At 48.3% G+C, this 12685-nt stretch overlaps 1 protein-coding gene across 3 annotated transcripts in view; it reads left to right on the forward strand.

The window, feature by feature from the left end:
• The first annotated feature begins 45 nt into the window (after positions 1 to 45).
• Tln1 (talin 1) overlaps positions 46 to 12685 on the forward strand; it is a 33498-nt gene continuing 20858 nt past the window's right edge. For 2 of the 3 annotated variants that reach the window (XM_046457241.2, XM_046457244.2), the window contains exons 1-17: positions 46 to 221; positions 6121 to 6288; positions 6527 to 6624; positions 7007 to 7136; positions 7243 to 7395; positions 7804 to 7946; positions 8052 to 8179; positions 9102 to 9162; positions 9808 to 9912; positions 10260 to 10415; positions 10598 to 10699; positions 10869 to 10945; positions 11163 to 11343; positions 11521 to 11634; positions 11768 to 11876; positions 12103 to 12311; positions 12474 to 12572. In XM_046457241.2, the coding sequence (XP_046313197.1) occupies positions 6159 to 6288; positions 6527 to 6624; positions 7007 to 7136; positions 7243 to 7395; positions 7804 to 7946; positions 8052 to 8179; positions 9102 to 9162; positions 9808 to 9912; positions 10260 to 10415; positions 10598 to 10699; positions 10869 to 10945; positions 11163 to 11343; positions 11521 to 11634; positions 11768 to 11876; positions 12103 to 12311; positions 12474 to 12572 (1995 nt within the window). In that variant the 5' untranslated portion in view covers positions 46 to 221; positions 6121 to 6158. The remainder of the gene's footprint in view (positions 222 to 6120; positions 6289 to 6526; positions 6625 to 7006; positions 7137 to 7242; positions 7396 to 7803; positions 7947 to 8051; positions 8180 to 9101; positions 9163 to 9807; positions 9913 to 10259; positions 10416 to 10597; positions 10700 to 10868; positions 10946 to 11162; positions 11344 to 11520; positions 11635 to 11767; positions 11877 to 12102; positions 12312 to 12473; positions 12573 to 12685) is intronic. The other variant, XM_046457243.2, reaches the window with a different exon arrangement.

Consider the following 12685-nt stretch of genomic DNA (forward strand, 5'->3'; position numbering starts at 1 on the left):
TTCGGCGGGCTCCCGAGCATCGAGAGCTGGGGCCAGAGCAGCTTCCTGCAGTCCCCGCAACCATAGAGCGCGGGCCCAGGGCGCCGCCCGCGGGTGGGGGACGTTCCCGGGACGGAAGTGGCGGAGAGTGTCGAAGGGAGGGCGAGGCCGAAGCCCGACAGCGACCCGGACTACGAGCGGCTAGCGGGCCGGCGGGTGGGGCACAGAGCCCGGCAGCACAGGTAGGCCGGACCGGGCGAACTGGAGCCTCGGGGTGGGGCCGCGGGGCCCGGCCCGGAAGGCGGGCGGACGGGCGGGGCCCCCGACTGTCCTGCGTGTGGTGTTTCGGGTTCAGTGGGAGAGGTCAGTGTCCAGTGTGTCTCAGCTAGGTATCGGAGTTAAGTAGGCCGGCTTGCGGGAGACAGGCCCTTCCTGGGAACCGTCCCCCGCCTGGTCTAGGTTTTGGGGAGGGTGAGGAATGGGTGGCAGTGAGGCTCAGGGCGGCGATGTGCTTTGGTGTTAGCTGATAGCGGGTATGTGGTAGAAAAGTTTTGGGTGAGTTTGGGACTAGTTGGGGTTGGCTTAGAAGTTATAAAACGGGGCTAAAATTTCAGTTATTCCTATGAGTCAGGTCCGTTTTGTGTAGGTGAGGTTTAGATTAAGGTCATTATTTTGTTTTATGAAATGGCCACTGTAAGTCAGAGTGCAAGGTCGGGTTAAAGGTCAACAACAGGAATTAGATTAGTAGTCCGTTTTAGGGGTTAAAGACCGTGTCATGGTCAGTATTAAGGACAAACTGAAAATGAGATTTAGCAATCAAATTACAAATGAGTTTTAGGTTTAGGGCTCAACCTTTAAGGTTATAGACAGGAGAGCTGGTGCTAAAGGTAAAAATTAGACCAGTATGGGTGTCTGCTAGGAAAGAGAAGAATGTTAAAGCTAGTACTGGGGATCAGGAAACAAATTAGGGTCAGGGTTAATGTTAGGATTTAGAGGCAACTTTGGGATTGTGGCTGAGGCCAGGGTCCTTGACCTTGAGCAGGTAAAATTTAAGAAGTTTGTAGTAAGTAGATGCCTTTGTTTTGTGCAGAGGTCCCTTATTCCTGTGTAGTCACAGGAGCTTCTTTCACGCAGAGAGATGATAAACTAATTTCAGACCAGGATTCTGGGATTCAGCTAAAATCAGAGGTATCTGGGATTCCAGCTTTTTTATTCCACTCTCTATGCCCAAGGCTCTTACTGTGGTTACCACAGTTGGAGGACAGGGATTCCTGACTCTCTGTTTATAAGAAGGGATGTAGAAAATAAACAGGGACCCAGAAGATGTTACAAGGCCTAGTGGTAAGTGGGGGACTGCCTAGGGAAGAGGAGACAGGTGACTAAGGGGGATGCAGACAAGGAAACACTATTGCCAGGGGAGAAGGGGATGACTAAATCCCCTGACAGTTTAGCTACACTGCCTTCCCTTTAACTCTTTCTCTAGATATTAAGTGTCCCTCTCCAACTCTCATCCCTGTCTCTGATTACATACCCTTTTGTCATACCTCCTTATAGAATACTTTCTTTGCCTTTGACTTTCCTATGTTGTTCCAGCCATTCCCATCCTCTCTGCTGCCTCAACCCCACCTCTTAATCCACATATGCTACTTTAATTTACCCTCACCCAAACCTGCACTTTCCTGCATACCACCTGGTCATCTGCTAAATACCTTTCCACCCACCAGCCCCTGCCATGTACATCCACTAGTTCTGAGTCTTTTTTAATTTCTTGATCCAGTTATAGATCCCCTTCCCCCACTCCCCAACAGAAAAGAGGAAATGAGACCCAAAGAGGAAACTGGGTCTTGCTGATCTCACGCCTAGCCAGGCCACTGACCACACCCCCATTTCACTCCCAGCTTGACCCTGCCACTGACTATACCCTACCCATCCTGATTCAGCTACTGTCTATACCCTAGACTGCCCTGCCCCCCACCACAGCTCCAGTTTTAGACACTGCCAATATCTCTTTACTTCCCCACCCTACTCAGCCTAATTTAGCTACTTACTGTATCCTCCATCTGTTCTCAAACCCCTATAGCCTGACTTGGCCTCTGACCTCACTCCATCTTCCTCTGACTTAGGCATCATCCATGTAGTCACTCCTCCCTTTCCCCCAGCCTGATCCAGTGACTGATAGTATATGTATTTTTCCTACCTGATTATTAATCACATCCCATCTTCTTTTCCCTCATCCTTGCCCCAGTTGGGAAAGTCCCAATTCTTTACCTAAATTCAAGCTGCTCTATCCACTGATGATAGGAAGCTAAGAGATCCCATTCTGACTTTGGGCTCTGGTCCAAGAGATTGACAGAACAGACTGTCATTAGGTATTGTCAATTCTACCTCTTAAAAATCTCTCCTGAGCCAGGTGCGGAGGTGCACACCTGTAAGCCCCAGTGGCTCAGGAGACTCAGGCAGGAGGATCGCAAGTTCAAAGCCAGACTCAGCAAAAGTGAGGTGCTAAGCAACTCAGTGAGAACCTGTCTCTAAATAAAATATGAAATAAGGCTGGGGATGTAGCTCAGTGGTCGTGTGCCTCTGAGTTCAAATTCCCGGTACCCTCCACCAAAAAGTCTCTCCTGAGTGGCGGTTTCCTCTTTACCATTCTAACTCTGGTTTCCTTACTTCTTACTTGTACTAAACAGTGTCTTTGTAAACAATCTCTGAGTTATTTTCCTAAATTGCAGTTCTGGTTATGTTCCTTCTCTGCTTCAAAGCTTCCTTTTGTCTCCTGTCCCCCACCAGTAGGTAAAATTCTCGTACTCTTCTGTAGGCCTTCCCTGCCTTTCCATCCTAACCCTGACTTCCTCACCACTGCTCCCTTGCAGGTACCCTGTGCTTCAACCAGTCTGCCTACTCACTTCCCTGACTGCTCCTCCACGATTTCCTGCTTCTCCATCTTTGCTTAAGCTGTTCTCCCTGCCTGGAATGCTACTTTTGACTCATCTCCGGCTGGCGTAATGGAGAGAGCTTGGGCTTTGGAGTCAGAGAGACATGGGTTCGGATCCTGACTTCACCAACTTAGTATTTGGACAAGTACTTTGAACAAGTATTTAATTTTCTTGAGCCTCAGTTTCCAAATCTGTAAAAATGGAAATAATGACACCTACCTTGCAGGGTTGTTGTAAGGATAACTGAAATTATGTGTACAGTGCAATGGATATATAGTCAATAAATGTTAGATCACTATTACTTCTTATTATATTTATTTATTTTTTTAAATCCTAACTTCAAATGATACTTTTCATGGACATTTTTTCATCCCACTCCCTAATCTTCCTACTTCCCCCTCCCCCCCTTGGAAGTAGATCTGTCTTCTGAGCACACACTCTTTGGCTTTTATCACATCACATTATTGTAATTCTTTATTTAGCTTACCCACCTATCTGGAAGATTGGGAGCCCATTGAAGGCAAAGGCTAGGTCTTACTCATCTTGATTCCTAGCCACTGAAAGTTTGGCCCATTCCTCAAGGAATTCTGGCTGGGTGAATGAAGGAGAATGTGTACGTAATAGGAGGAGAGATGCTGGGGACCAGAGCACTGAAGCATGGCATGCTTGTGATTTGTGGGGAAGCTATGTGTGTGGGATGGGGACCCTATAAGAAGATCCGTGTAGAGGCTGTGTGGTTGAGATAAGATGTATATAGAGACAATGTAGGTGGCTTTGTGGGAAAGAGGTCTGTGCACATGCTGGGGTGCGTTAGGGGAGAATGAGTGTGCGTGTGTAAATGTGGAGGGGCTGTGTTGGAGGAAGTTAGGTCCAAAGCCCAGCTCAGCTGCCCAGTCCAGCCCTAAATGAGCCTCCAGCAGCCCGATGCCGGATATGTCAGTCTCACCCACAAACCCTCCCCCCCTCCCCGCGGTTGAGGACTCAGAGGCCAAATTTGGTAACAGACTGAGTGTTACTCCCCCAACCCTCTTACATTCTGACTCCATCTTCAGCTTTCTCGCTCTCTTTGTCCCTTTCCATAACTCCTTATCTTTCCGTAGTTCTGTTTGTGGGTATCTGCTCTATGTTCTCCACGTACCCTAAAATTCCTTAGCCCCAATACACTTACATTCCATTCCTTGCTGGGATTTGACCTCCTGTCCTCTGTCCTACCTCCCCCCTCCAATTGCCCAACTCCTCTGGAATGCATCTCAGGAATGTATTGAGGGAGGAGGAGTTCCCTGGGAGGGGGACACGGAGGGGGTGTTGTTGCTGTTCCATAAAACATGATGGAAAAGGGAGCAAAGTTCTTAGGCCAGGGCAGGAATCAGTTAGCTTCTATTCATACTTCCAGGGGCCTTGTTCTTTGCCACCACTACCCCCAGTGCACTAATTCCCTCCCCATCCTTCACCCTCCCCATCCTTCACCCAATTTTGTAGATGTCCACTCAGGACCAGCCTGGGAGTTAGGGTAGGCATGACTCAACTGCCTTATCGGGGTCTCACCAGAGGCCTCTGAGGAAGATGTGGGTGTCCATATGTCCGGAGGAAATGGGGGGAGACATGCAATTTCAGTTTAGGGTGAAGGGTCCTTTCAGTCCTGCTTTAGCTCCTCAGACTCCTGGCAGCTTCTCTGACCCTCCAGCCATCACTTTTGTGGTAAGCAGTCCATGGCCAGGTCTGTCCATTTTGGGAGAAGTGCCCCAGGAGAACAGGTGGAAAGAGGGGAGATTGGAAGGGTTCTTTCTTTTTTTGGAGAAAAGAGAGAGTGAGCCATCGTTTTTCTCTTTTGAGATTCTTGACTATTTATAAGGTCAGAAATGGTCTAGTAGTCACTGAGCCAGACCTTTCCCACATCTGCCTCCTGTTTCTACCTAGACTTTGAACTCTCTCCACTCATTTCTCCTGACCTCTTTACCCTCCACCCCTTTCCAACTTCCCTGGTTCTCAAATGCCTTCTGTATTCAGACACCCCACCTCTGCTTGCCAGTCCTGCTTTCCCCACTTGAAGCTAGCAGTTTGCCAGGAAGGGAATGGGGACCTCATTCTCTTAATTAAGAAGCACCCAATCCCTGTACCACACTGGGTCACATCATCAGCTGCTGGGCAGACTTGTCCTCTTGTAGCCTGTGCGCCACCTGCTGCCCACAGTGGCTCCTTTAGCCCTCTGAGATGTGGTGCCCCGAGAGCAGAAAAGCCGAGTAAGACCCCTGTGTGCTGAGCTGCACTAATACTGTAAGAGGAGGTAACTGAGGTGGAGGGCAGAGAAGGACTTGCTGAAGCGGAGAGTGCATAGGAGTTGCAGCAAGACCTGAGTATCAACTTGGTGACTTGGAAGGAACAAGGACTGAGTTAGAAGGACTGGGCTCTTTCCCTCACTTGCCTTGAAACTTTGTCCTCTCTTCCCAGGGTCTGCTTCCCCTTTTGCAAAATTCAAGAGTTAGCTAGATAATTTCTGAGATCCCTTTGGACTAGAGAATCATAATTTTAGCTTGACTGGCAGGGAAACCAGATATGTGGCTCTGCTCCTTGAGGAGCCACCCACCCCCCAACCTCTCAGGTTGAAGAAAGGCTGGGGCAGGAGTGGGCCTGGATGGCCAGAAGAGCCTGCACTCGATCTCCCTGCCAGGCTAGCTAGAGTCTGTTTGCAGGCTTTAGAACCCTTGGGAATTATCTCATATAACGTCTTCATTTTGCAGAAAAGGCTAAAGCTAAGAGAAGAGGTCACGTGATGTGTTAGGGCAGAGCTCTGAAAAGCACAGACAGGGAAAAGCCAGCAGAGAGAAGAATACAGAGACAGAGAGAAAAATACAGGTGGGGTAGGACTTGAAAAGGAAGTGAGCAGGGACAAGTGGCAAGAGAGGCACTTAGAAGAAAGAAGGGAGACAAAATTTCAATGGTGGGTCAGGGCAGTGCCCACAGTAACATAGTATTTCAGATCCACTATTGTACCCTGCAGACTAGCCTCTCCCCTGGATGTCTTAAATGATCAGAACTGGTCCTTTTAATGTAATGAATCTTTAATTCTTTTAAATTACTAAATTTAAAAAAAAAAACAGCTTTAGTCTGTTTTGGTAAGTCCCTTTCAAAAAATCTTCTCTCTAGAACTTCACTGACTGATAAGCCTCTTTTCCAATTGAGAGTGTATTCTAATGCCCCAATGTCGCAGGACAGGTATAGCCAGGCTGGAGAGCCGAAGCTGCCATCATGGTTGCACTTTCGCTGAAGATCAGCATTGGGAATGTGGTGAAGACGATGCAGTTTGAGCCATCTACCATGGTGTACGATGCCTGCCGCATTATTCGTGAGCGTATCCCAGAGGCCCTGGCTGGCCCTCGTAAGTCTAACTACCCAGTGGCTGGGGCAGGGGTCCTCTGTCTCTTCTCCTTTCCATGCTCTTGAACTTGAGGGATGACCTCATAGTTCCCTAAGACTACTCACTCCTCATGGTTATGCTCCATTGTTCCCTTCTTCCTCTTTAGGCCCAAGGTCATGGGAGAAATGGTAAGGAGCAGTGATGTAGCCAGCCACGGTGGGGTCTTTATAAGTCTAAGGTGATCCATCTTCTCTTTTAGCCAGCGACTTCGGGCTGTTTCTGTCAGATGATGACCCCAAAAAAGGTATATGGCTGGAGGCTGGGAAAGCTTTGGATTACTATATGCTCCGAAATGGGGTGAGTATCAGTCCATCAAGGATCACTAACATCCTCTTCTATCAGCAATCACTGTCCCACCTCCTATTTTCAGCACCCACATCTATTGTCTCTGATCCCTCCCCCTCTTGCTTTATTTGTTATTTTTTTTTTAATGGTTCTGAGGATTAAACCCAGGGCTTTATGTAAATGCTCAACCCATGTTGCTTTCTCTTATAAAATAAATAATACCCAGCCCCGCTCCCATATTGCTTTCTGTTACAGTCAGTCATAATACCCTACTTTTGAATGAATCATGATAGTTTTCCTTTTGGTAAATTAGTTTCCTCCCCTCAGGCCATGTGAAATAGAAGTAATGCCTTTAGCCTAAAGTAGGCCTGACCTCCTTCTCCTACCCCAATAGGACACTATGGAGTACAGGAAGAAACAGAGACCTCTGAAGATCCGGATGCTAGATGGAACTGTGAAGACAATCATGGTGGATGACTCCAAGACTGTTACTGACATGCTCATGACCATCTGTGCTCGCATTGGTAAGGGGTCTTGGTGGAGCTGAGGGCCCAGGCCCGGAAGCTCCAACTCTGCCATAAGATCTAGATGTGGTGCCTGGAAAGTTATCAAACCGTCCCCCTTCCCCAGGTATTACCAACCATGACGAATATTCACTGGTTCGAGAGCTGATGGAAGAGAAAAAGGATGAGGGAACAGGCACTTTGCGAAAGGACAAGACACTGCTACGAGATGAAAAGAAGATGGAGAAACTAAAGCAAAAATTGCACACAGATGATGAGTGTAAGCAACTGGAAAAAAGAGGACTTTTGGGGGGACTGGGGTTGTGGCTCAGTGGTAATGTGCCGCCTAGCATGCATGAGGCACTGGGTTCGACCTTAGCACCACGTAAAAATAAAATAAAGATATTATTATGTCCACCTAAAGCTAAAAAATAAACAAACAAAAAAAGAGGGCTTTGGGAGAGGGCCAGGAAGGGCAGTCAGTTATTCCTTATTTATTCTGCATCAGCTTGTAAAAGGCACTGTTTTACACACTGGGGATGCATCTATAATAAAAACAAGTCCTACACTCACGGAACTTACATTTTAGTGAGGGAAAGTAGGAAATGAAGAAATAAACAAAAACCCAGACAGCAGACAGCTCAGGAGCAATGGGGATTTGACATTGAGGGAACTCTCTATGTCCCAGTGAACTGGTTGGACCATGGTCGGACACTGAGGGAACAGGGAGTAGAGGAGCATGAGACACTGCTGCTGCGGAGGAAGTTCTTCTACTCAGACCAGAATGTGGATTCCCGAGACCCTGTACAGCTGAACCTCCTTTACGTGCAGGTATTAAAAGGACTTGGCTGGTGCAGGACAGGTAGAGGGAGCGGAGCACATTGTGGGGTAGTATCACTACACCCACACAACATTTGCTCCTCCTGTGCTCTCCAGGCACGAGATGATATCCTGAATGGCTCCCACCCTGTCTCCTTTGACAAAGCCTGTGAATTTGCTGGCTTTCAATGCCAGATCCAGTTTGGACCCCACAACGAACAGAAGCACAAGGCTGGCTTCCTCGAGTGAGTAACCCACATCCCATGCTCTGTCATGGCCCAGACTCCCTACCATTGTCACCCCAAAAAGCCTGTCTCCATCCCAGACCTTCTCCCCCTGTCTTCTCTTCCAAGGAACCAGGATTTGACCCACACAGTCATCATTCTTTTTTTCCTTATTGGTCCCATTGGAGTGTGTGACTGTAGTGCTGTATCTCTGCCCCTGTTCCCTTTCCCAGAAGTGTGTAACTCTTGTCTATTTATTTAAGATTCCCTGAAGAATTTTGCTGCAGTAGCCAGAGGAAAATAAGATAACATTTTCCTTGTAGGGGAATTAGATTAAAAAGTTTCTAAAGTAGCCAGGTATGATGGCACTCACCTATAATCCCAGTGACTCAGGAGGCTGAGGCAGAAGGATTGCAAGTTTGAGGCCAGCCTTAGCAGCTTAGTGAAACCTTGTCAAAAAAAAAAAAGAAGTAGTACTGGGAGTAGGGGAATGTGGCTTGATGGTAAAGCACCCCTTGGTTCAATCCCTAGCATATGGCTCCCCCCCAAAAAAAATCTCCCAAGTTTCATCTACTAGTATTTCTAGAAATGCATAATTCATTATGACTTTCTAGCTTCCTAAGTGCATGGTCATCCTTCTAGGGAGTTCTTCCACTTCTTGGTTCCCTGAAATGGTGCTCTAGACCCTTTCTCTTTCAGAGACTGAACTTCCGATTTAATGAGCCCCTTTCCCCACAGAGGGAGACATGGGTTGCATTCAAGAATTCATGTTAAGTTATCTCCATTTCAGAAGATAATCCAGACCCAGTTTCCTTAGAGTCCTCCTTCTCCCTAGAGGTAGCACTGTCCTAGACATTTCCTCATACCCCTAGGCCCAAAATTGATGTCCCACATGTCCCCCAATGCTGTCCACTATGTGCTGACCCTCCCTTTTCTGGTGTAGCCTGAAGGACTTCCTGCCCAAGGAATATGTGAAGCAGAAGGGAGAGCGTAAGATCTTCCAGGTGAATGGGGTAGGGGAGAGTGTCTGGGATGATCTGGGAGCTTTGCTGCTTGATCCTACTGACTAAGTGGACCCCTGCCCACTGCCCATCTCTGCTTACCCTGCTTCTACCCTCCGCTATTCTTCTACCTGTCTTGTGTCAAACAAGCAGAAGACTTGGGCTTTGATATCAGCCCCATCACCAATTTTGCCATGGAATTCAGTTCAATATTTTCTTTACCTCTAATGTGGGATAAAAGTGCCTACACCCCGTGTATGATTGATGGGAGCATCAAATGGGCTACTATGCCTGAAATTACTGTGAAAGTATAATCTTTGTCCAAGGATGAGGTGTTATCTCCATTATTTGAATACTCATCCCGCAAGGCCTTCTCTTTGAACTTTTAATTCCTAACTACCTATTTCACTGTAGAATATCTGTAAGTTCTTTATCCTTATCTGTAAGTTCTTTATCCATATCTCATGAGTCATCGCTTCTGTATATCCCTAGCCAGTCCCCATTCCATCATTTCTCATCTCTTGCACTCCTGAACCTTTCTGTGTCCCCATAATATTCTCTTGATACAGTTAACATATCACCTTGACTTCTTAGCTGTAGCTTTATTCCCATATTTTTGCTGAATCTTTCTCCATTTCATATTTGAAGGCACACAAGAATTGTGGGCAGATGAGTGAGATTGAGGCCAAGGTACGCTATGTGAAGCTAGCCCGTTCCCTCAAGACTTATGGTGTCTCCTTCTTCCTGGTCAAGGTGGGTTCTGGTCCCTCTCATTATCCTCCTATTTCTCACTCTTGTCCTTTCCTATCTCTCTGAAAGTCTCTGACTCTTCCCTCAATCACATTTCCCAATATTTCCCCAAAAGTCCCATTCTCTGCTTTTCTGATCTTGTGAAACTTGCCTGGAACACCTGCCTGTTGTCAGTCCTCCACCGCTACTTCCCTCTCTACCTAGCGTTTTCCCTTGTCCCAGGCCCATTCATGGACACCCTTGTGTAGCCCTCCTAACAACCTTAGCATCCTTGTGATCTAGAGCTAATCTGACAGTTTGCCTCTCATTCAACCTCTGACCTGAAATACCAACACCAATCTGCTTTATAGGAGAAGATGAAAGGGAAGAACAAGCTAGTGCCCAGGCTTCTAGGCATCACTAAAGAGTGTGTGATGCGTGTGGATGAGAAGACCAAGGAGGTGATCCAGGAGTGGAGCCTCACCAACATCAAACGCTGGGCTGCCTCTCCCAAAAGCTTCACCCTGGTGGGTCTGGGGACTCCAATGAGGAAGGGCTTTGGGATTTTCTGAGAAGGGACAGCTATAGAGGTCTTTCCCCTTTTCTTGGGATAGGTGCACTGAGTGCGACTCCAGAAAAGCTGTTACTTCGACTTTCCATTCTAGTTAGACTTTAACTTTTCTTCTGAGTCCCCACCTTGTTACCCTAGGACTTTGGGGATTATCAGGATGGCTACTATTCAGTCCAGACAACTGAGGGAGAGCAGATTGCACAGCTTATTGCCGGCTACATCGACATCATCCTTAAGAAGGTGAGCACTGTCGACTCATCTTCACCTCCTCTCCCCAACACCTTCCCCAAGCCAGTCCTTTAGAAATGGGGTCCCAGGTGTGAAACAGCTGACTATAGAAAGAAGAGACTCCCTTTCCCAGCTTCCTCTTCTTTAACTGCCCCCAATTCTTCCTTTTTTCTTCCTACAGAAGAAAAGCAAGGACCACTTTGGGCTGGAGGGAGATGAGGAGTCTACTATGCTGGAGGACTCAGTGTCTCCCAAAAAGTAGGAAGAGAGTTGGGCTGATCCCATCCCTTGGGTAGGGAAGGCAAGGCTTGACTTCAACGACTGTTGGGGGACAGGGATCCCTAGGATGGTTCTTTCACTAGGCATAGGCTGTAATGATCCTTCATAAACCCCCAGATCCCAGGACCTGCTGTGGCGGTGTTACTGGAGGGTGGCAGGGAGATGAGGAGTCCTGTGTCCTCCACCTTGTCTCCAGGTCAACAGTCCTTCAGCAGCAGTATAATCGGGTGGGGAAAGTGGAGCATGGTTCTGTGGCCCTTCCTGCCATCATGCGCTCTGGAGCCTCTGGGCCTGAGAACTTCCAGGTGGGCAGCATGCCACCTGCCCAGCAGCAGATTACCAGTGGTCAGATGCACCGAGGACACATGCCTCCATTGGTAAGTATGCCCCATCTTCCACCCCAGTACCTGGGCCCTTCTTCTACCCTCTGCCAGGCCTACCTAGGAGTCAGCAGTGCCCAGGCTTCTGTGTTCCTATTTGAATTCCCTTTAACTTCTCTTTCTTCTAAACTTTCCGTTCCAGCCTCTGTTATTCCTCCTTCCCTTGTTTTTTAGACTTCAGCACAGCAAGCCCTCACCGGAACCATTAACTCCAGCATGCAGGCTGTGCAGGCTGCCCAGGCCACTCTGGATGATTTTGACACTCTTCCCCCTCTTGGCCAGGATGCTGTGAGTATGGAATGGAGGAGAGACCAGTGGTCCTAAAGCTGGAGCTCCCAAGGGATAGAGAGGGACTAACCAAACCAGAAACAGATCCTGAGGGGGATTTTTTTTTTTTTTTTTTTTTGCTTCCTTCTTTCAGGCCTCCAAGGCCTGGCGTAAGAACAAGATGGATGAATCAAAGCATGAGATCCACTCCCAGGTAGATGCCATCACAGCTGGTACTGCCTCTGTGGTGAACCTGACAGCAGGTAGGCTGGATACCAACATGTGTGCGTGTGCCAGGGAAGGGAGGACAAGTGTGTACAAGCATGCGTGTGACTGGCTCCATGTGTGACTGTACCTTGACTCATTGTGGAATGTTCTATGTGTGTACATCTCTTTTAGGACTTGTATGTGACTAACTGGGTGTGACAATGCTCCTTCCCTAGCCTGTTGTCTAGCCTGCCCTGTCTCATGCTTTTCCTCTGCCCTCAGGAGACCCTGCAGAGACAGACTATACTGCAGTAGGCTGTGCAGTCACTACAATCTCCTCCAACCTGACGGAGATGTCCCGTGGGGTGAAACTGCTGGCTGCCCTGCTGGAGGATGAAGGTGGCAGTGGCCGGCCCCTGCTACAGGCAGCAAAGGGTCTTGCAGGAGCAGTGTCAGAACTGCTGCGCAGTGCCCAACCAGCCAGTGCTGAGGTCAGGGGCCAGGGGGCTGCAGTGAGGGTGGACACAGGGTTCCAGTCCAAGGAGAAAGGGCAGTCCAAGTTGTAAGATGGAAGTGTGGCCCAGGGGACTAGGAGACCCTTTAGTACGTGGGCAGATATTGGGCAGCTTCTGACAGGTGTTCACTCTCCACAGCCCCGTCAGAACCTGCTACAAGCAGCTGGGAACGTGGGCCAGGCCAGTGGGGAGCTGTTGCAGCAAATTGGGGAAAGTGACACTGACCCCCATTTCCAGGTTGGTGACTTACCTGGTCCCTAGAACCCCTGCTTCTAGGAGGTAACCTCTGATCCTGAATCCAGATCCCAGTCCCTGCTTCTATGCACTGACCCCTTCAAACCAACCTGGGT

This window comes from Marmota monax, unplaced genomic scaffold (genome assembly GCF_021218885.2).
Source record: "Marmota monax isolate L192 unplaced genomic scaffold, Marmota_monax_Labrador192_F-V1.1 WCK01_AAM20220418_F8-fsc00069, whole genome shotgun sequence".
NCBI lineage: Eukaryota > Metazoa > Chordata > Mammalia > Rodentia > Sciuridae > Marmota > Marmota monax.